Below are 23,543 nucleotides of genomic sequence, written 5' to 3'. Positions count from 1 at the left end.
CCCAAAAAGAAGGAACAAATAAAAGCATGAATTTTAGTTCAAGGTTTTTGGTTTCTCTTTCAGCTGAACATTAGATGCTTCTCGAAAAGGAAACACTGGGGAAGACAACCCTTTTTAAAGAAACTCACCTCTGCGAACTGAAATAATGATGACTTCTGACAGGCTTCTGTAGAATTAGTTGCATCAGACTGGCAAGTGCTCGAGGAAATCTGAAACAAGGCGTGTGCAGAGTAAGACCTTGAAGGTGCTTCTTTCAAGCTAAGAACAATAGTGAGCAAAACAAAATACCAGGTACCAGTAACAAGAAGCAATGTTTAAGAAGGGCAATCTCGTCTTTCACGGTCCTGACAGGTTAAATCAAATTTAGAGGTGAAAACATAATTTAGCATCCATTTTAATGCTTTTGAAAATCCCCTAAGAAGCAGGACAAAAATACCAGGGTTATTTTTTTTTTCCTTTCTTTTATAATTCCAAACTTTGAAAGAGAGTTTTATGCAACAGAATACTAAACTGATGGTACTGGGCTACACACACAAATACTTTGTATTGGTGATGTTATCAACACAGCTATATCTGTAATTTGTGCTAAAGAAAAAGACTTAAAAGCTAAAAAAAAGTTTTCTGAAGACACTGAGAGTTGCTAAGTGACAGAAATACTTATTAGAAAAATAATCCCCAATCACCTAACAGCACAAAAATAAGTAGTTAAGGGTATGGCAGGCCTAAAATTGCTCAAATAATGTACCTAAGCATCCATTTACTGGTGCTCATGAGAAGGAGTGCAACAAAGAGTCATAACTTCTGAAATCAAAATACAAAGAAACAATTGTTCAGAAACAAGTCTTATTCAAATTAACACAGACCTTAGTCATACTCTTCTTATTAGCCAAATATGTATTAATCAAGAATCATAAATTTTATCAGATAGGATACATTCATTAAATGCCACATCTAAATGTAAAAGATTTACACGTCTAACTCCTAGAAGTATGAGGTACTGTTAGGATAAAATAAGGTATGTAACATGGCTTACAGGAAACAGAAGATGGAAGCTTTGTGGGATTTTAGGAAAACTAACAAGATGAAAAATTTTCCATAACAATTTTTTTTTTTTCATGAAATTTCAGTTTATTTAAAACATTCTGATGCAAATGTGATTTTTCTCTTATTCAGTACCAAAACAAGTATCTCAATAGCATTTCTTAGTGAATGTAGACATGAGATTTAGCTAGCAACAGCATCTGTTGCCCGTAAGCACAAAGCACCACAGAATAAGCATGCCTACAGCACATGCAGTTTCTACTGGTGCTCCCGCAGCTGTTTGTCCGGGATGCTTAAGCACTGCAATAGCACCGGTGGCATTTTGTCTCAGGAATCTGCCACCCACACTCCCCTGAAAACACTAAATCCAAGTGTAGCAACCCACAGGCCAAAGGGAACTATACCACACGACAATTTGCATATGTACAGTCAAACTTGTTTCCTCCCTGCTATAAAACCAAGCAGTAACAGTGCCTCCTATGATCTATGCTTCCATTATATTTATTAAACACCAAGGAGGATGTTTTATCAGTGTACTGCGAAGGTATACAAACCCAAAGGCTTACAAAGAATGTATTTTCAATGTCTGTCTTCTGTTTTTCCAATGGTTTGTGTTACTGTTCATAATGATGAAATGTTTATTACTGCTTTTCTCAGGTTTCTGTATGATCTGTTTAAGACGTCTGTGCCCCAGCAGTGGTGTGGACTGTACCAGGTATGCATACCTATCTTGCTGCTGATGAGTGACCTATCTCTCTGAAGGTCTAAGTCTCTGCATTGGTGTGAAATACGTAAGGATGCTGCTTGCATGTCTGAGCGCTCATCTGGTTATTTCAGGCTACTTTGCTGGTGGGATTCTCCCAAGAATAAGCAAATTTGGGATTCAACTCCCCATATAACTTAAATTTTCTGCAGTCTGACCAACTGCCTTACATAGCTTAGCTTGTGGTGTCTACTGAAGCAGTTTCTTCGCAAGTAAAGCCTATTCAATAGGCCGTATGTAAGGGCACTACTTTGCTTCGGAGAAGTGATGTGAATGAGGAAGCTGTGTGAAACCTCTCCACTCCCCGAGGCAGGGCCATGCGTGCCTGAACTCTGCCCACCTGCTGTAACAGAGACCGTGGCTTTGCAGCTCCCACCGTCCACCGAGGGGCAGGTCCATGTGAACGTGTCACACATGCCTGAGCTGGCACAGCACAGACCAGGTCCAAGTCAGGAGATGCTGACCCATGCCACCCAGGAGCACCATGCTGGAGTGGAGGAGCCCCCCCGGGGGGGCTGCTGCAGCTCAGCGCCCCAAAACACTAACACGGTAGCGCACTGCCCCCCCCCCCCCCCCCCCCCTCAGATGGGTGCAAAGAGGGAGGCCGAGTGTTCGAGCTGCCCCCAAGGCCGCACACTGGGGTTGGTCACAGCTCGGACACCCTTGCGGCACAGGAACCGCGAGCTGTGGGAGGTGCAAGGTTCAGTTTCCTACAGCTTTGTGTGTAAAGGACAGATCGCTGATGCCCAGTAACTTGAAGGTGATTTTATGGTTAGAACCACCATACTTTTCCTATCAGTTTCCGTTATTTTTGAAAAAGTTAATGCTGTTGCCTTTGCTTGACAGAAGCACTAATTTGAGCTTGTTTCTTCTACCCTGCTGCTCCCCACACACTCCTGACTGGTGGGAAATATATTATCTCCAGGATTTCTAACCTCTGTCAGGCCAAACCTGATCAAAGCGTTAATAATTACCGGAGAGAATGGATGCACAGATAGTGCCATTGCGTATGTTTCACTTCCTGCTGTTATAAAATGTCCTCAACATCCCCTTTCTTCTCTTTCCTCCTCCTAGTTTACCCTGAGCTGCACTGAGAGATTTTTCACTTCTGATTTACACCCCGGGCAATACCACCTTGTGCAGACCCGGCACTGCATGCAGCGTAACCTTTTGTTCTCAAAGGGATGGAAACCACAAGGATACTGCCTCCGTAGCCTCCCTTGGCTGGCAGGTTACTGTAATCTGCTCTAACATGGATCACACCGAAGGAAGGCGAAGGACAGCCCCTGGCTCACCTTCCGCACTGACCCATGTAAAGTGTAAACGCCGCCCTGATGTGAAAGGAAGAGGGAAGGGGGAAAACTGGTAGGAGAGCCAGGCTTTGGACTACGTGACAAATTCCAGTATTTATGGGCAGTAACCTACAGACAGGCCACTAGGTGCTGCTGTAAGGCAAGCAAAGGCCCTCACGGGCAAGTAAGAGAGACGTGCAGCGAGGGAGGTGAGCCCGCAAGCTAGAAGACCTCCTTACTCAGCTTCAGCCTTTCTACAAATAAACCTGCTGTGAGGACCAGGCTTTGCCTAGCACGGCGGCGGTAGCTAGAGCAGATCCGTCTGGTGTTTCTGCTCGGGTGTTCAACAAAATATGGTCGTATACACACCAGTCTGGCGTAACTGATGAAAGGACCCAAAAGCCACGAGGAAACTCACTGCATATCCAAGTCCTTTGTTTACTGCTGGTAAGGTATGTAGCTTCTCCTGCCTATCTGCTTAGTAACTCCAGCTGCAGCTTGGAAATCAATCCTGTATCGACACTAAATTCTGTTACCAGTAGAAAAAACTCTTGTCTATTGAAAAAAATTACAAAAATAGGAACGTAACTGGTGACATGCAGCAACAGCAACTGAAGCCTCAACATGTTTTTGTAAATATCGCTGCCTCTTCCCATCCTGCTGGCACCTGTTCTTTTGTTACCCAGTATCTGGGCTCCTGACAACCTGGAGGTTAAACACCTGCCTTGAAAAGGCCCTATCTATCCATTTAACATACACTTGACAAAAAATAAACCCCAGAGGGCATTGAATACATTTATGTGGGATTACCAGACCTCTAAGTATCATTTCCCTCATCTTCTCTCAAGTTCTGAGCAAACTATGCCAGTGCTGCCCTCCCTTCTATTAGCGTTTTTTAAGGTGATAATAGTATTTAAGGACCTATGCTTACAAGGCCACCCAAGTCTGCATAATCATACACATGCACAAGCAGTCAAACTGCATGTTGACAGATAATCATGTCTGGCAGTCTCCCAGTTTAAGAACCATATATATGCACGTGTATCTTACATGTACACACACACATGCCTTAATGATAATCAAGACTACATGATGTAACTTATGAGAATTCTTTTAAAAATGGCACTGCATCTATCTTTTTTTTAAAAAAAAGAAATGCCAGGGGTCTGCATATACAACATATATACGTACACGCATGAAAAACAATACCTGTATTTTACATAGTTAAGCAACTTCTGAACCTCTTCACTGCCAAAACCTCAACAGTCACCTTAGTACCCTAAATTCTCCCCCATGTCAATACCAACTCTTAACAAAACACAACTAACTCTCCTCCCCTGAAGAGGACAGCAGCTTAACAATTCTACAATGAATTCTTGAGCTTCTTACTGAGCCTGTCATACCACCTCCCAGCATGTTCTGCTAAACTTCTGGTTTGAGCATTAAACTGTTTTCAAGCATAAGCATGGAAATTCCACCACAGGTGGTCCCACAGGCATGCAAAGATGAACATCCTACTGTCTTCTCTGTCCACATGACCAAGGATGGGAAGCCAGAACTGCTGTTCAGTTACCCAAGTCTAAACAGGTTTAGGATCTTTACTGCATTTGGGGAACACAAGATATTTGCTCCATATCTAATCACCACTGAAACACTGAATCAAAAGGAAACAAAGAAAAATGCAAGACACACCAGGGCTGCCACACCAAGAAACTGAGGAAGTTTTCCAGTGCACAGAAACACATCTGGAGACTAAATTCCTGCTGACACGCAGTTAGGATGACTAAACAATACCCATTTGGGTTCCTTTGAGAATACCAAGCACCCAGATTGTTCTGGAGGATGCATTTTATATAGGCGACCCTCTGAAAGAATCAGAGAGGTGCGTTTTTGTTCCCTACGAAAGTGCTCTAACACTTACCTGCTCCTCAGACAGTGTACGTCAAAACTCATTAGTAAGTACAAGGTAATTTCTAGCTCATTGCAATTTTAGCAACAGCCAACAAATCCCTCAACTAATTCTGTTCACGCTGTATTTATGACAGTTATTTTGCTCTACATTTTGAGGGAAAACAGATTACACAGCTTGCCTCTTTGATGCGGAGGGCCAGGTTTCAAAAGAAGACTACAGGCCAAAAAAAGGACAGCATAATACAGCATATACATAAAGTAAATATTACATCACAAGACATTTTGCATGCTTCCATCAGAAAAAAAATGGTTTTATGTAGGTATATGGGAAATGTGTCTTTTGCCCCCCCCCAAAAGTCCCAATCAAAAAAAGTTCATATACTAAAACAATCACAAAACATCCCTTTTGAATTGTCTCTAAATTCACATGTAGATTTTCTTCCTTCGCTGCCATCTGAAATTGTACTAATTGAGGCACTTTTCATATAAAATCAAGAAAGCTCAGCTCACGAGGTCACAGCAAAGCCCCTTCTTAACGGAACTGAGTATCTGTGACTACAATACACCTTCCCACTCATTTAAACATAACATCATACTAAAATCAGTTTTTAAACTCCAAGCTGAAAGACTCAAAGTTTGCAAACTACAGGACATTCTAATTTTAGCAGAAAACAATCAATTTATTTGCACTTCTCTGCCAACCTTACCCATGGTGTTTCATATTTTTCATGCTGCAGCACAGAAAGCCAGTACCCACATCTGCACGAAGACTTCCACTGCTCAAACTGGTGTGCAAAGCACTGAGGAGCCTTGGCAGTACAGAAGCAATTAATCTCAAATGTACTACACACTTTGCATTTGGGGGTATCACATGTACATAGTTAATTATTGTTGTTCTTTCCAGGCTAGAGATTTATGGCAGTGACTACCTATTTTACCCAACACACAAACCACCTTCTGAACAACTTTCAAAGCTGGCCCAAAAAATAGGTCATAAACAATAACCAGTCTAAAGAAAGACCAGGGGTCTCTGCACTACTGGAGATATGCAGGAACGCTTTTCTTTACTAGACTCCTTCGTAAAACCGAAATGTTTGTGATGGCAATTGAACTACGAATTTCTTTTTAGACATAAAGACTTAGTGAATAGGAGCAGACTGCAATACTTTGATTACCTGTTAGCACTTGCAAGGTTTCAGAATGCATATACAATGACAGTGACTACATAGAAATTACCAGGTATTTATTTTGCTATTAGTGCCAAGACCACAGTTCTGTGAGGCACATGAAATCCTTGCCCAGAAGAGCTTGCAAACCACCCGTTTGTTAACACAGTCACTGTATGTCAACCCTTCTGTCTAAGACAGTATCCTCTCATGGTGCAGACTTCCCTGGTCTTATCAGATATTCAGTCAGCAAAGTTAACACTGATCCGATATAAAAACTGGGCCCAACCTCTACATTCACGGTTGTGATAGAAGACTCATATCACAGGGCTCACAGTCACTGTCCCACCTGAGGTTACTCAAGATGTATCTCATATTCATTTCCCACTGGTCAAATATTCCTCTTCAGAGGTCTCTTTAAACTGAGGACTTGTGGTAAGAGAGATCGATCCTTACCTCTTGTGCAGTCAGGGCATGTTCCCCTGCTAGCAGCAGCATACTCAGGCCTCCCATTTGTGTAGGATCTGTTAAAAGAGTAAAACCAAGTCTTAAGTTTATTCATTTCCTTGCTTAAAGAACCTACCATTTGCAGTGTTAAACCCCCAGAAGACTACTTGTCACAGACACTCCAAGCAAGCTGCCATAAAAGGCAGTTCAGGAGGATCACAAATAACCATTTCTGTACCCTCTGGGAGAGGCTTTCAAAGCTGTTTGAAGGATTTAATTGGATTTGTGTGCTTAACACCCCATTGCATGAATTTACAATTTTACTGCCAAAGGTTTTATGTACTACAGAGATGGATATCTTTAAAACAGCAACTGTAATGATCTCATACATAAATATACTCAAAGATGCTCTAATATCACACATGCTTATAACTCAATGAATTCTCCTACCAAAGGAGTGGTTCCCTTCCTTAAGCCAATGAACAAGTGAAAGGATGGAACAAAATTACATGATCAAGCTCTGAAGCAAAGTTTCTATTTTTCATTTAGCTTTAATTTATATTTGCATTTAGTGGTGAAAAGTGCCAGCCTGACAGCTCTGAAGCATGAAGCAGCACTTGATCCTCTGCCAAAACAGCATCAGCACTGGCCAGGCAAGCTGCCCGCCTACTTGTTGCCCTGCCAATACAATATATAATTGAGGAAAGTAAGATGGAGATATAAACGTTCTGTCTCCAAGTGTTCGATGCTGCCAGCATCTCACCTCCAGCCATCTCATCTTTACACCTCAGCTCAAAGAACGACAACAAGACGTGAAAGCAATGAACACTGACAATGCATTACTCTTGGAGTGGCTTTTCCATGCAGAACAGTGGTTGCTCTTCATCATTATGAAGACTAATTGTCTGATTTTGGGGGAGTGCCTTGGAAGCAATGCAGGGGCCTGATTTTAACAGAGTGTTACGCAGAGAGAGGGAGCCAGCCTGTGGCCCAAATGTCTTGCACAACAGCCACAATGTCAGAGAAAGGGAAACATTATCTTTGCTGTATTGCTGAGACACCAACTACAGTAATGATGGACACCAAAGATAAGTAACTTTCTCCAGATTTCACTAAGCACGCACTCAACATTTTTCAATTTCCTTTCACTGAGCTGTACGAAAACTTTTACTACAAGAATAAATTACATGTGCCCGGAATCTTTCCCTGCAATGGAGGCCAATGGGCACTAATTGTGTTAGTTGGTTGCATTTTATTATGCAACCAACTATCCAAACTCCATTTGGTTGCATTTTATTATGCCAAATTTGGATGTGGAACAGTTGCAACCAAAATGCCCACTGGGAAATCCCCAGTCCCAGACCCACTCATGAGTGGCCCCTGAGGAATTTGGTGAGCTTTTCAGCTGACATGGGCCAAACCCATACCTGTAAACCTCCAAACGATTTAGTGCTACAGATGATCCAAGCTCAGTTCAAAGGAATACTCACTGGTGCTGTTTAATTCAGTACCACAGATCCTGCCATCAGTTCCTCCTCAGACAGCATCTCTGACATTACAAGGTAAGTTTTTTCAATACTCTCTTAAAAGCAGTAAATAGAAGCAGAGGAAAGCTATGTGAATAAACTAAGCCCATCCACTATCTCAAGGATAGTGGCTCATTATCTTAAAAACACAGCCTAAATAGTATCTGGCTTCAAACCCAACGTTCAACTGGAATGAATTTCCTTTACCATAATAAACACATACATTTGGTTGTTTTTTCATAGAAAACTTTTTACTTCTAAAAAGAAAAGGGAAGAAAAGATAGTAAGTTTCTACAAAGAGTCAAGGCACTATCAGAATTGTAGGATCTAGTAAAAAGAAGTGGTTGAAGAAACAGTGACAGAAAATGGGAAGGGCCACCAACTATCGAAGCACAATTTGTAAGTGAAGTGATTCTGTCAGAAGAGCATTTTTTGCCATCAAAAGGCTTGATCAGAAACCGTTCAGTCCTTCAAATGAGGACATCAGAACAATTAAGAAGTAACAAATGAACATACATCTTGAAAGATAATGCCTGAGCAGGCAGTTAATTTGGAGGAAGGAGAGATGGGAAGATCTCTCCAGGCCCATCATAAACTTACTGAGCTCCATATTAAACAGTAAGGGCTTGGCTGGTTGCTTTCTACTTTCTTTATTCCCATTGGAAGGCTGTTGCAGAACCCAAATATTCTAAGCATTAAGAACTTCCTCCTAGTTTTCGGCTTAAATTTACTCATGGCTAGGTGGTACACATTTTTTCTGGTGCCCACATATCTAAGATTAAATAACTGTTCTCCCTAAATGGTATTTCCCTCTTCTGTGTTTACAGGAATCATCTTATTCTTGTTTTCCTAGCCTAAGCAAATCAGACCTCCGGATGTCATCAAGCATGTCCATCTCCCATGGTCCCAGACATCCCTTTAGCTCTCCCCTCCAGCTATTCCAGGTGGAGTTCATCTTTCTTGTATGTGAAGAAGCAGGAGGGCAACCACATCAGATGAGCTGCACTCTGTCCAATGGCATTAACTCCTCTCTACAGTTCCTGAAAACAGTGCCTGACACACTGCAGTACAGCACTTTCTTATGCCCACATCACACTGATGGCTCCCAGGTTCTCTCTTGTGCTTCACTTTAGTTATCTGTGGGTATTCTTCCCTCTCTTCAGTTTTGGCCAACTGGAGAACACTCAGTTTATGGCTCTAAAATTCTCCCCCTCTTCTAAGCATCTTCTTGGTGGTCTCAGCTTTCTGATCTTCAAATAAGTAGCTTGTTGTAACAGGACAAGGATAGGACTTCTTTTTCCCCAAGTAAGCAAATGCTTAAACTGTTTATTTAAATATAAAAATTAAGAGAAAGAAAAAAAAATGACAGCTAAGTGGAAAGTGGAAGTTTAATTTGGTGCTTGAACAACCTGAACACTTATGCTGCAGCTGTAGCAGAGGGCTAGTGCTTAGACATCTGATCATGATAAAAAAAATAATTCCTTCCACTAAAGCTTCAAATTACAAAATAATTTCATCTAAGGGAAGGTAAAAATGTACATATGCAAACACTGCCATATGTTTATAGTGCCTTCTCAGCACAACAATATTTCTCTTATGGCACTATGAACTTACTGGTATGAAGAATTAAGAATTTAAAGTGCTCTTTTGAAGCAATTTTTACAGTTAAATCAACAGTAGTGAGAAAACAGCACACACATTTGACTTGCAGAACGGGAGGCAATTCATTACTTTCTCAACAGCTTTTAATACTGATGAAACTCAAAACAATCTCACTATTTGGGAATGACATACTTTGTTAGTATTCGTCTGGTTAGATACTCAGTAGGCTAGCTTGTTCATCATTGCAATTTTTCAGTTAGAGGAAAGAATAAAATGAGGAAGAACTAAGCAGAAGAAAGGACAACAGGTATGAGTTTCAACTAACTTTTACGTGGGTGCAGAATTAAGCTTTTATCTAAAAAACCGAAACTTGCATCTCTGTCAGGATATTGCCTGCTCTACGAAGTGTCATTTCTTCTACGCTTTGATTCACCAAAAGGCTTTTTGGCTCAGATAGTTTTCTTCTGGTGCAGAAATGTTAAAAGTATTGGGAATCTTGCACATTTGTGTAACAAAGCTATTGCTCACTTAGCTCTGTAGTTGTGAGGGTAGGTTCTGCAATGGTCATGTTCACCTGAAAACAGGAGTTGTCTTTGCCCTATGCCCTACAACAGATCACAGGTGAGCCATGTCATGAGAAAAACATGCTCAATTACAACTTCCAGGCTGGATGAGCAGCGACACCACTAGTGGGTCTAAAGGTCAGAAGCCCAATGCTGGTGCCACCCCCCAGGTTCTTCACACAACAATAGGACAACATGAGAGACTTGAAAGTGGAGTGGTTATTGTTGGAATACCAAAAATAAAGGAGAGATATGGCCTGTGTGTGACTTAAAGAAAGGAAGATCTTACTCTATTACATTTTACATATTACATGAAATGTAATATGTAAAAAGCAAAACAGGATTAACAACTACCAACAAGTAAAACAGATTTCCTGGAATGATCCTGGAATCATATAATCCCTGTTCTAAGGAAACTATCTGCCTTGAAGGTGCAAGACATTCAGTGACACTTCAAAAGTAAAAGCGTTTCTGAGGTGGATCAGATGGTATACAGCCTGAATTTTAAAAGAGGTTGTCCTGGATAGACGAGTCAGAGTTGAACTTTCACATGAAGTCAAAGAGAGGAGGAGAACGCAACAAAATGTATTTAGCATAAACTGGTATACAGTTGACAAAACAGTAACCCATTTTGCACGGCAGACTTGTCATGATTTGGATGCTGCTAACATCTGTCAGAAGCTGTTGTTATTTTATGAGCTATTGTTATACTCAAGATAGCCAGCCTTCACTGGCATGAGGACTGGAGTGAGACCCCTATGAATTACTATGCTCATTGACTCAGTCTGCAGTAAAAAAAATTAAAAAATTAAAATCACATGTAGCACTGCCCTGGTTTGAGTGAGTGGTGGGGGGTTTTATGATAGCAGGGGAGGGGGTTACAGTGGTGGCCACTGTGAGAAGCTTCTCGAAGCTCCCCTGGGCTCCAAGTTGGATCCGCCTTTGCACCAAGGCCGGGTCAGTCAGCTGTGCTTCAATAACGTATTTAAGAGGGGGAACCTGGGAGGAGTGGCAGGAGTTGTGAGGAGAACACCTGTGCAAACACTGCCGTCAGTGGAAGGAAGGAGGAGAAGGGGAAGAGCTGCACCAGAGCAGAGACTCCCCTGTACCCGGTGGTGAGACGGCAGGGCCACCCCAACCCTGCCACCCGTGGGGGTCTGCAGTGGAGCAGATGCCAACTGGGGGCCTGTGTGGGGCCCCACGCTGGGACAGGTGAAGAAGGCTGGGACCCCGTGGGAAGAAGTCCCCGCTGTTGGTTCGGCACTGGGAGAACTGCAACAGGCGGGGGTGACCCCCACACCCGTGGGAGTGACTCATGTCAGAGTTGGTTTGTGGAGGGCTGTCCCGTGAGAGGGGGACAGTGCTGGAACAGGGGAGGAATGCCAGAAATTCCCTCCACCCTGAGATGGAAGAGGCAGCAGGACTGACTGCACCCCCCATTACCTGCCCACTGCACCACCGAGGCGTAGGAGATAGGGATATTGGGAGGAAAGCTGAGCCTGGGAAGAAGGGAGGGGCGGGGGAAGGTGTTTTCAAAACGTGGTAACGCTTCTTATGGTCCTTCTCTGTCTGTTAAGTGTTGATGGTGGTGTTAGTGTCTGTATTAAATTTATGTTATTTTTTACTTCCCCTAACAAGTCTGTCTTTTGCCTGTGACCATAATGGATGGATCATCCCTCCCTGCCCTTATCTATATTCCTGAGACTTTTGCTTTACTTTCTCCTCCTCAGCACCAGGGGGAGGGGGGGGGGGGGAGTGAGAGCCTGCATGGTGCTCAGTTGCCCTCCCTGACCTCAAAACACGACAAGCACAAAAGGGCCTTCTTCAGAAATGTGTAGCTCTACAGATGAAACAACAGATTAGCTTCCAATTAATTCTTAAGTTCACTGTCCTCTGGTCTGACAAGTGTCGATTCAAGATCTCTATGTACTCAGAAACTCTACATCTAGAGAGCCCAGCAGGAGCAGTGGGGGATGGCAGACAGGTAGACCAAGACCTATTACTTGTTCTTTGTGTTAAGTCAATAAACCTTCAAGGAGCACAGAAGTTAGTCCTCTGACAGCAAAAGCAGAATGGGATGAAGGGGCTTGAGATTTTTAGAACTGGTCTCCCATATACCATAACTATATAGTGTGAAAAACTTTATTTTGATCACATTTCACAGTTCCTTCATAGCCAGAAGAAATGTCATTACAGGAATTTTCATATCACTATACTAAAGGTATACATGCTTTTTTGTCCCTTTCTATCCTTGTACACTTGTTCCATAAAATCATTTTCCACTCTCCAAATTGTGATCTCTCTAAGGAAAAAAACTCCTATCTGCCACACACTTGTCATAAACTCCGCAGGATACAACAGAGTTTCAAATATATCAGTATTTATAAAATTAGAAACTTTAAACTGAAAAAAAAAAAAAAAAAAGAAAAAAAAGACAGTTGCTAGGTTCTTAAGCTCCACATATTTAACATTAACATCTCCGTATTTCAAGGTCATGATTGCCACAGTTCTCCTATTTGTGGATACCAGCGAAGAGATTATCTGCCTTTCACCAGTTCAGGTGCTCCATCTACACTTATTTACGGATTTGATTTAAAAAAAAAAAAAAAGCTTAAAAGGTTAGAATCTGGCCTTCCAAGGTATAATGGGCAAAATAGTATATTTTAAGTGAAATTAAATTACACTTCTCTTGATCTAAATGCAAAAAGTTAGTTCCACCAACATTCATCCACAAGAACTTTAACCCACTAACTTCACAGACACCCATAAATTACTTTTGTAAACAGCAAATTACTAAACATAATACAACGCTCTGTGGAAGAGCAAAAGAACTCACACAATCAGCATTTTCCTTTTTGACTAGAAAATGAAAGTCTCTAACAGCAAATAAGTGGAATTAAAAATCAACCAAATCTGGACCCCAAATGGAGTATGGGTTATGATGCCACAGACTTGGACTGGACTCCTGAAAGTAATCATGCACCACGGAAGTTTTAGGAAGCTGTTATGCAGAGGTTTAACTAGAGTCTTGGCAACTTAGTTTGAGACATGAAAGGTATTTGCACTACCATACCAAAACTGTATCACATCCTCAAACAAAACCAGGATGTTATGTCTGAGTAACATGGATGGAAATCTCACCTGCCATCCCGAAGTTAAGTTGTGGCATTTCTTCACTTTTACTCCCTTTCCTCGGGCTTGGTATGTCTTTTGTGGAGTCGGATGCAAAGGCCCATAGTTTTTTCCTATTTGTGACAGTGGATGTTTGCGTTTTCACTGGTTTGTTCGTTGTGGGGCACCACTTATATCCTGGATTTGCCTTCATAAATGCATCTTTGTACTAGAAAAGAAAAGGAAAGTTACCAGTCATGCCAGTCATGATATTATACTATCCACAGGGCAACAGAGTGCACTGCGTGTAAGAGGATTTAATACAGTAAATAATCCTTAAATCTTGATTTTTTAACAGTTTAATCACATGCTTAGAGTCTGACCACCAACACAATTTAATAATAATAAATATTAAGATTAATAGAGCTGTATTTTAAAAAGTGGGTTTCCTCTTTCCTCTCCTGAGGGTTTACCACACAGAGCAGGCTGAAGTTCTGATCCTGAAAACTGCTCCCCAGTGCGCTTGTATGCTTGCTGAGAAACAAAGGTATTTGAATTCTTTTGCAGGTATAATCTTTGTTTATGTTCTAGCTTGAATGAAATTAAAATATACATTTATCAAGAAATACACCATAATGCTCCTTACCTTGCATTCATTTTTCTCTAATTGTCTGTATTTTAGAACATTTGAGTGTATGCTTTCCCAAACCAGGCACCAAACCCAAACCACTACCAGTATCACCTCATTTTCAGTAACCTCTTGATACATTATCCCAGCGTTCCTTCCAAAATGTATCATGCTGCATGGCTGTATAAAATAAACTGGGACCTTTTAAAACTTTCTTTAGCCTTGAGCACACAGCACACATCTCAGTTGTTTGCTATATTCTTGGTATGAGGCAGCAAAAGGAATGAAGCCAGATTACACATAGGGGGTGAGGGAAAAGGTCTGGGTCCTACACAGTTTGGGGGTAGGGTGAAGGATGGGGACCTAATTTTATTCACAAAATGCAACAACGATGTTTTCCAAGTATCTTGCTGACCAGACCAAAACAAGATTTTTGAACGTTAACAGCAATAAAAAGAGCATATTTCAGTATTTTAGATGTGTTGCTACGCAAAGTGGAAGCAGGCGGATCAGGGGAACATGCCACACATTCCAGCTGCAAATATTTGTCTAACGACTGATAGGGGCCCACAGCACTGGCTGCTGTGGGAGCCTACACCCACTAAGTACCAGCGCTCACCACAGGGAGAAGGAACCCAGTATCAACTTGTGCACTAGGTAGCTCTCGATGGCGGCAAACAACCAAAAGAGCGGTTTTATCCTGAAGTACATGTCAGGGCAGCTGCAGGAAGTTTCTTCCGTGATTACACATGTTCCCACCCACCCAGCTGTCATCAGTCCCAGTTCCAGCACAGAGAAGCACCTATGTTTCATGCACATGCCTGCACGGAAACACACGCAGAAAGGAAAAAAAAAAAAAAAGTCCCTATAGAAATAGCACCGAAAACCTTGTCCTCCAACTAAGTCACTGCAGTGTTTTCCCAGATCAATAAACAGCCTGCTTTTTGTGGCAGGACCACCATCGCACATGTACCTCTTACTTCCATTTCCATCTTAACCTATCATCCAGCATTTGCTATCTCCAGACTGTAGCAAGGATAAAAACCTTCCAGTTTACAAGCAGCACAGCACCGTGTGAACCTGCTGTGTGAAGTCCTGTATTTATAGAAATGGCTATAAATAATAAAAATCTGCAGGGACTGCTGACCCACATACAGGCTGTATTTTCTGAATTAGATCCGCAAACTAAGGACTGTGACACCTCTCACCTCGCCCCTTTTCCCCTTCCCTCAGTTTCGTTTGGGAGCTCAGTACACCACAAAAATAGCCTGGTGGAGGGAAAGGAAGGGGAGGGGGTAAGGGAGGAGGCGGAAAGGAAATACACAGCAAAGCAGCTTTGCCTTCCATTGTTAAAGCCACAGCCCACTCACAAATCATGTTTCCAGCCTGCAGAGTGAAAAGCCCAGAATCACTAGCAACAAGGTACGTAAGTTCTGTATATCAGCATTGTTGCTTCGAGTAACTGTATTATCCTACAGAGTAATTTGACAAGCTGACAGGCTGCCTATCAGAACCAGAATATACGCCATTTGTGTGACGAGGCAGCAGTAAGCTTTTAATCAGTTTCCAACAAGAGCAATTCAAGTGAGCTGGTGTATTAATGGATTTTTTTCCTCTGTAAAGCCAAGAAGTGAACATTAACTGCACTCTCTGAAAGGGAGGGAGCCAATTGAGGAAGGACAACTTTCACAGTTTCACGCAGCCCCTTTCACAGTTTTAACACTCAAGATAAACAAAAATTTTAGAAGTTAAACAATGTCCAAGACATAGTTTTATAAAAGGCATATGGGAAACCTAATCTAAATCTCAGAAAGATTTCGGTTTTGTGTATTAGACCGAGGACCAAAATGAAGTGATAGATTCTGCTTGCCAAGTAATGAGAAGGTAACTTAAATGAGCTACACAGCAATGTAAAAATGTCAAAGGCAACAGCAGAGTTTGCTGTTTTCCTCCATTTGACCAACTGCACAGTAAACCAACTTAACACAGCCAACCTAAGGACATCTCCAAAGCGGCTTTAAAAAAAGTCAGTCCTTAACCTGGAATGCAAAGATACCGCCTTGGTTCCCACACGAATGTAGGGAGAACCTGGCGGGGCCATGTCCTGAAGTTCCAGGTAAGATAAAAAAAACATAGGATATGTTTGTGGGATAAGTCTGATGTATCATTTCTGTTTTGTGAAAGCCTGGGGAAGGATGTGTTACACATTGGGACCAGTGCCACTTCAGAGCTGAGGTTAAAGAAAGCACTGCACTTCAGTGCAACTCCCTGAGTTGGTTTCATCAACAAATAAAAAAAGATTTGCCTTCCCCAGTGTGGCGGGCACAGGAGCTCTCAAGTGGATTCCAGCTACACCTCAGCGCAGCAGTTAGCACGTGCTTAATATTAAAAGTATTCTTAAATCCCATCAACTAGCTATCAAATGTCACATGAATCCTAGAGATCTAACAAAAAAAAGAAAATCCCCTGAAAATTCTACACTCCTTTTTCACTCCCAAAGGACGCAGGGTTCGCATTACACGTTACAGTCCATATGTCACCCAGTGAAATTGCCAGACTCCGGCCAGCAAGCCAGAACATTTGTCCCCTCCTACGCCGAGGTGGCTGCCAAAGCAGCGGCATTGCAAGGACAGGACCTCCCAGTCGTGCTGACTGTACCTGCGAAACCACTGGCCGAGCATTTACGGGGAGATGTGTTCAGCTCTGCTACTGAACAGCAGCAGCCTGGATTTACCAGGCTGGTCCCACAGGAAACAATCCCAACTGCCTGGAGCTTGCCAGTGCAAGGATGTATTTAAAAACGAAGTGTTTTCTAGCAAGGGAAATGGGGCTGAGCAATAATAATCTCACTGGGTATTTTCAATGGCAGCTGAATATTCCCAGTAAACCCTGTGAGAGTTAACAGAAGAACACTAACCCTATTATTGCAGTAACTAAAAATGCTGGAACATATTTATGAGTGGCTAGAATTAATTTTCCCCTCAGTGAAGAGAAATGCTAACAAATGGCAGGGATGCTTGTGGTTCCACTTAGGAGTATTTATCAGCTACTCGGTTTATAGTCTAGATAATAAAACTTTCAAAGTTAAATCTAGGAAGTCTGCAGGATACAAACAGAAAGGCTGCTCCTAAAGAACACACCAGCAGAAGCTGACACCAAGCTCTGTAGTCAAAGCATGAGGTCTCCAGGGCAGCTGTTGCTCGAAGCGACCATAAACCGCAAGACTGAAAATTGAGGGTGCATGGGTCCAGTTTTTCTAGGTAATTAAGGCACTCCCAAGGTGCAGATAGGTACATAATGGAATTTTCCAAAAGTGTCGTAATGAACTTTAGACGTGATTATCCTCTTGGTGGGAATCAGGGATAGATGTTCAATCCACTAGGAGACTTCTCATAGTCCCACCTGTGAAAACATTTGGGTGCCTCGCTGTCTTCCAAAATCCTAAATCTTGCACATAGCTAGACATATGTAAGTAAATATACAAATGCCTTGATTTGCATACTGCTGATATAGCATCACTGTTGGTACTAAGCAGGTAAGAAACTGAAAGCTTCTTGCTCAATGCTTGATCTAAGCTAACTGGCTTTGTAAGCTATGGCTTCAAATAGCATAAACATTCTCAAGACTAAAACAGGGGGTGTAGCCACTGCAGTAGGGACCACTTCTGTCAGGCCCATTCATATCTCTGGAAGAGCAATTGAGATACTCTGGGTACACAAGACACGTTGTGGGGGCAGCAGATATGACACAGAGATGTTGCCCTGCCAGGGCAGTGGCTAGAGGCTATGAAGTGAAAACTGGAAGTCAAAGGGCTCTGAAAAGCTACATTTAAGTAACAGAAGCTCATCCACTGTATTTTGAACCCCAGTGAACTTATACATATAGCTACTTGAACAGAAGATCACTGGTACAATGGTAATTTCATGTCCTTCCAAAGGCATTCACATTCTTGACTTTTAAATGAGCTCTCCTAAGGAAAAAGAAAAATACCAATAAATGGTTCACACAATAGAACTGACATTAACATCTCTTTGACAGTCTCAGTGGCAAGCCTAACTACAAAAGTGAATGTTAAAACAAAACAAGCAATACACACACAGAGAATAGGCCTGTTGGTGAAGAAGGCCCAAATATATTCAGTAGCACATTATAGCTGCTCATTATTGTTGTAATATACACCTGTTTAAAGAATAAAAATTATATGCTGTATCTCTTTGCACATTCTTGGAACTAGTTGTAATGATGTAAACTACTTGGATTTATTGTTTCGCTTTGACGTTGAATAAGCAATTTGTTCTTCACGCTAAGAAAAATAAATAAATCACTACAGGAACAATGACTTCTACAACAATATGATTAATAGTTTCAGATCTGTCACTTTATACAGAAGTTCTGCAATTATTTTCCTTTTTAATGAATGAATTTCCTTCAGCAAGACAAAAGCTGAGAAAAGAGTCACATCAGGTTTGCTTCTTCAAAAAAATTATTTCATCTTTCCTTCCTCTGTATCTGTACTGGATCTCCTAATCGCCTTTTCCCCCACACATTTCAAGAAGCTTTGCTAATTTGTAAGTGGTAATGCAGAACAAACCAGGAATGGTTGGACAAAGCTGAGACTCAAGTATTTCAACACCGTGTCACAGATGGGAACTACAGAGGTGCTACAGACCCTGCTTCTAAAAGGACTCGCCATGCAGAACACTTCATTTTTTCTGGGGATCTTTCCAAGCTCACACGAACTACTGAACAGTCAGACCTTACATACATGTACTAACAGTAACAACAGACAACTTCGAGTGACAGGGCAGGTATGGATAATAGTTTCACCAATCATTTCACAGCTATCTGTACTTCTTGTACTGATGTAAAGATACTTTGTGAAATATGGGGATAAATCTCTTTTTCTTGCTCCCAGCTGAAGAACTCTTAGGTCTTGCTCTCCAACTTGGGTACTGGACTCTGCCTCACCAAAGGTTGCTCTACCAGAAACTAGTACACATGAAACACTAATAATTTTTAGATTCTTTAGCATCAAAGGTAAAAAGGGACTACATTTACTGACCATATTTTTGTTTGGTCCACCTATATTATAATAGCAACCTGTATTATCAATAGCAAATGCATAGCTTGAGCTAAGTATCACGAGTGGCTGACATGAATCTGTATCACTTGTTTCCAGTGACCACAATCCACACATTATCCACGTGTTAATGCTGGTACTGCAGGAACTATCAGGCGGTACCTATCACAGAATGCACATATTTGTACCAATGACTACTAGAGCCAGGTTAGTTTGTGTACACAGACCAATTTCTTTACATTCTGGTCCAAAGGATCAAGTGAATCAAAGAAAGAACAGCAGCTGCTCTGGGCACCATAATCCCACTGGAGAAGCTGAGGATCTCAGGGAAGAGAAAGACCCCACAGAAAACACTTAATACACAGAGAAACAGGCGACAGAAATATGTAATGAACTCCCTTTACGTTCACCATTCAGACGGAACATACCTCCTTGGCCATGTCAGTGTATTTCTGCTTTTCTTTTGGATCTAGAACAGCCCACCAATCTGCCAAGATCTTGGTTGCGCCACGATTATCGAGGCGAGGATGTTCTTTTCGCACGAGTGAGCGATGGCGTTTGCAGAACAAGAGAAACGCATTCATTGGTCGGCGAGCTCGTTGCTCTGAGGACTCGTCATCTTCGGTTTCATCAGCATCCTGCTCTAAACCATCAGCGCCAAGGAGTGGCACCTAGCAGAACCGAAAGGGGTGCAAACTCAATTTTCCACGCTTCTCACGGAGACTAAGAGTCTGTGTATGCTGTGTATGAACGAGGCAGATGCACACGGATACAGACAGCTGTCTCCAAATGACATCCCTTCCATCCAGAAGACCCAGAGTTCTACAACTAACCTCCTCACCTGACAGTCCAAGGTTCATTCATGCTCTCTGCAAGACCAACTAACTTGCAAATGGAGTAGATTTCTAAGCCAAGGACCATTCTCTAGTAACAGTCCTAAAGGGGCTAGAGTGAGGAAAACCTTCATAGCCCCCTCCTGCAACCTAGAAGTCATCTCAGTGGGATGAGGTGAGCAGAGCCACCTTGGACCTCAATCATGTGTATGTGAAACTACAGAACGGACAGGAAGGTTAAGTGCGTAGGTAACAGCTGTTTCCCCATCTCCTGCCACACATTACTCATCCTGTGAGCTGTGCTGCAGCACAGCCACTGCACAGCTGCCCAGTCAGAGATAGAGGGCAAATCTCAACAGAATACACCGCCAAAAAATGCCCTCTCCACTTACAGGCCAGTGTATCATTCCTACAAGGGATGGACCACAGAAGACTAGTTCTGACTGAATGAAACAAATTACTGTATGAGACAGAAAAACATCTCCTACCTAACTGCAATACTGCTAATTTTATACCACATTGTGGGAGTGACCTGTGAGGTCAACAGAGAGCACTGTCAAGAGTATCAGGCTCCTCCTTGCTGCTCCTCGTCAAGGTCACTCTTCCTTATCAGTATCTGTCTCAAGGCAGTCTCCTCATAGCACTGACCTGTCCCTCCCTGCCTTAGGAAGGCATCAAAGGAGATGCAGGTATCAATGTTATCTACATGATGGAACATCACATCTCCATAACACATTCCCACTTCTTGTTACGGAGGATGAGTCTAACTGTATTTGTGAGGTGCCACATAGGGGTCCTTACAAAAAAAGGGTTAAGGCCAGGATCACTGAACAATAACAAAATAGCAAGCATCAAACCAGAGACATATTATTCCACCTGTGCTCTCAATATTCTGGAGAATAAGTTGAATTTCACATGCAAAGACAGTAAAAATTGTTGACAACTTTTTCGTTCTTTTTCCCTTTTAATCTTTGTATTTTTGTTCAGTCTTAAAAAAGAAAGGAAACTATTAGCTTGGTATGTCATCAGAGCCACCAGAAGCAGGTATCACACAGAGGCTAACTTCATGTCTAAAATAAACATTCAAAAACACAATGTTGAAACTCCACCTTAAGCAATCGAGATCGAGACACGCACCATGTTATTAACCCAGTTAAAATTCTTACAGTCTAACTCTAAAAAAAAGAGAGTTTTGTCCAGGATTTTAAAAGCATGTCTGACAATCCACTTTTCTGTGCTATTTGCTACTTGCCTTTAAAGCCTCATGGGCACAGCAACACTTCTTTTTATTGGCTGTGTTTGTTCACAAGAGAACACAGCTAGGGAGAATCTGACCTACCATTAACCTTCTATGGTCAAAGCATCCAATGAAGTCTACCTTATCAATATCTTCCTCCTCCTCTTCTTCCTCCTCCTCTTCAGAGAAGTCAAGGAGTTTCTTGGCAAGCAGGGGATGCCACTGAAGACACTTTCTTTTTGGTCGCTTCCCAGTTCCTTCTCCTTCTGTCGAATGATCCTTATTCCTACTACTGCCTTTCATTACTGTGACCTGTCATGCAAAAACAGGCATAGGTTCACAACAAACCCTTAGGCATAAATGACCATCATATAGATACTTAAACAAACCAGTGACAAATATACCGGGCACTGATACTCAGAAGTTTTTGTCAAAATATTAGATAGAGATTTATTCCAATTATGAACAACAGCATGGATGTATCTTTTCCAATCTTAACATTTGGACTTAATGCTCAGATTAGCAACATACAATTTTAGAGCATGAAGCAAGGACACTAGCCTGTCCAGCTCTGAAATGTGCTCTTGTCTGAAGGATAACAGAAAAGCCCTCACACTTCACTCAGTCAAATGAGTGAGAGACTTCACAACTATCTCACACCTGCGTCCACTATAGTTTTTCATATTTTGCCACTGAAAAAGTCAGGATATCCCTCTTTTTAGCAGTGGAACATATCGCCAGCCATTCATCTGTTAATCACACACTTATATATAGCAATGTTGATGCAGAAACCCACGACACTATGAGCTAGGCTTTTCCAAATGCCATTAAAAGGTGCAGTAGGGAAATGTGACTCCCTGCTTAAGACAAGTGAATTTTAATACACAAATTTGAAGCAAATAACCAGAAATAATTACGGACACTTCCAAAGTACTCATCAAGAAGAGCTCCCACACAGTAAACAGAATAAACCATCTGCTGAATCAAGTGCATGCAGAAGGTAAATCATATTTCTTTACACACCTATCTTGTGTACTTACTCAAAAAATACCTCAAAACTACTTCTCAGTAAAAATACATGCTTAACACACGCTAACTACCAATTTAAGGGATGGCTTAAAAGATCTGCTACCCAACTAAGGGGCAAATAAATATACAAATAAATATAACCAGCACATCGTATCTGAGTACTAAATACCACAGCAAGCAAGTGCTGCCCACAGAGCCTGGTCCCTCGTAGCATTCTGTTTATACTACATAACATCAATGATAATCCTGACAGGAGCGTGGCTGGTCTTCCAAGAAAACAACACAAACATCAAAACAAACCAAACCTGGAGAGTGGTTAGCCACCTAGATCTTTATGAAGCCAACAAAAATTGTCAAAGTCTCACAAAAGAAGCTGGGTTATGTCCTGGTCCCACAGGCAAAGACAAGAAGCTCTGTTGCTGACCCTCAGGAGAAGGGCATGAAAAAAGGTTGAGCCTTATCACCACAAGACCACACTGCATTTTAGGATGCTGCTTTCTGGAAGATGCCTGCTAGAGCGCTAATATTTCAGCCTATAGTAGCAGAAGGGAAAGCTGCAACACCAGTACTTAGACCGGTTGCCTGAGCCCTGGTGCCACTGTTGGGGCAAATGCCTCACCAGAACCATCTCACACAGCAGCTACAGCTCATACAGCTCTGGCCACGCTCCTAAGCATCCCACCCACTTAGCGATCACTAATTCTGGTTTTGGCTGTTCTCTCCCATGTGTGTTTCTTGCTGGATAACTCACTAGCATTTTGGCAATATGCCCTTGTGTGCACCAGAAATGTGGATAAGCAGTTGCTTCCCCTGCAGACTCCAACAGCACAGAAACCTGAAGGACCTTCAATCACTGTTTGCTGGAGGAAACAACTGAATCCTAATGGAAGCAGGTTCAGAAATTTTAAACTACGTTTAAAAATGGCATCTTCCAAGGTATGTATTAGATTTTGTTAGCTCCACCACACTCATCAGCAGTACCTGGCTCCCACCAGTTAAGGATGCCCTGTAACTTCACAGCAGCTTGCCATTAAGCTCCGCACTTTGTTGTCCCCATCATGCCGCTCCTACCTGGAACACATTTAAACTCTGATTTCACAGCACTCGCTCCTCTGTTCATTTTCTGTAACCAAGTCCTGTCTTTTCCGTGAGTATTCTATGGCACGTAATCACACACTATTTCACCTAAATCTTTGTCTGTGACTTGCAAATGGGATCCAAATACACAGAAACAAACAACTTTGGCTTTGAAAGAACACTGAAGTGTGGAAAATCAAGCTGCAATCCAGTATCATGAAATGCAAGTTTGAAATT

At 42.0% G+C, this 23,543-nt stretch overlaps 1 protein-coding gene across 4 annotated transcripts in view; it reads right to left on the bottom strand.

Annotated features, from left to right (window-relative positions):
• Positions 1–23,543, bottom strand: part of BBX (BBX high mobility group box domain containing) — a 148,048-nt gene that overhangs the window by 43,469 nt on the left and 81,036 nt on the right. For all 4 annotated transcript variants that reach the window (XM_074898697.1, XM_074898717.1, XM_074898707.1 and 1 more), the window contains exons 5-9: positions 21,342–21,512; positions 19,559–19,801; positions 13,453–13,651; positions 6,630–6,697; positions 129–209 (exon numbers count right to left, since the gene is read on the bottom strand). In XM_074898697.1, coding sequence (XP_074754798.1) covers positions 129–209; positions 6,630–6,697; positions 13,453–13,651; positions 19,559–19,801; positions 21,342–21,503 — 753 coding nt within the window. In that variant the 5' untranslated portion in view covers positions 21,504–21,512. The remainder of the gene's footprint in view (positions 1–128; positions 210–6,629; positions 6,698–13,452; positions 13,652–19,558; positions 19,802–21,341; positions 21,513–23,543) is intronic.

This window comes from Athene noctua, chromosome 1 (genome assembly GCF_965140245.1).
Source record: "Athene noctua chromosome 1, bAthNoc1.hap1.1, whole genome shotgun sequence".
Lineage (NCBI taxonomy): Eukaryota > Metazoa > Chordata > Aves > Strigiformes > Strigidae > Athene > Athene noctua.
The sequence above is the reverse complement of the archived record's forward strand: the minus strand, read 5'-3'. Positions and strand labels throughout refer to the sequence as shown.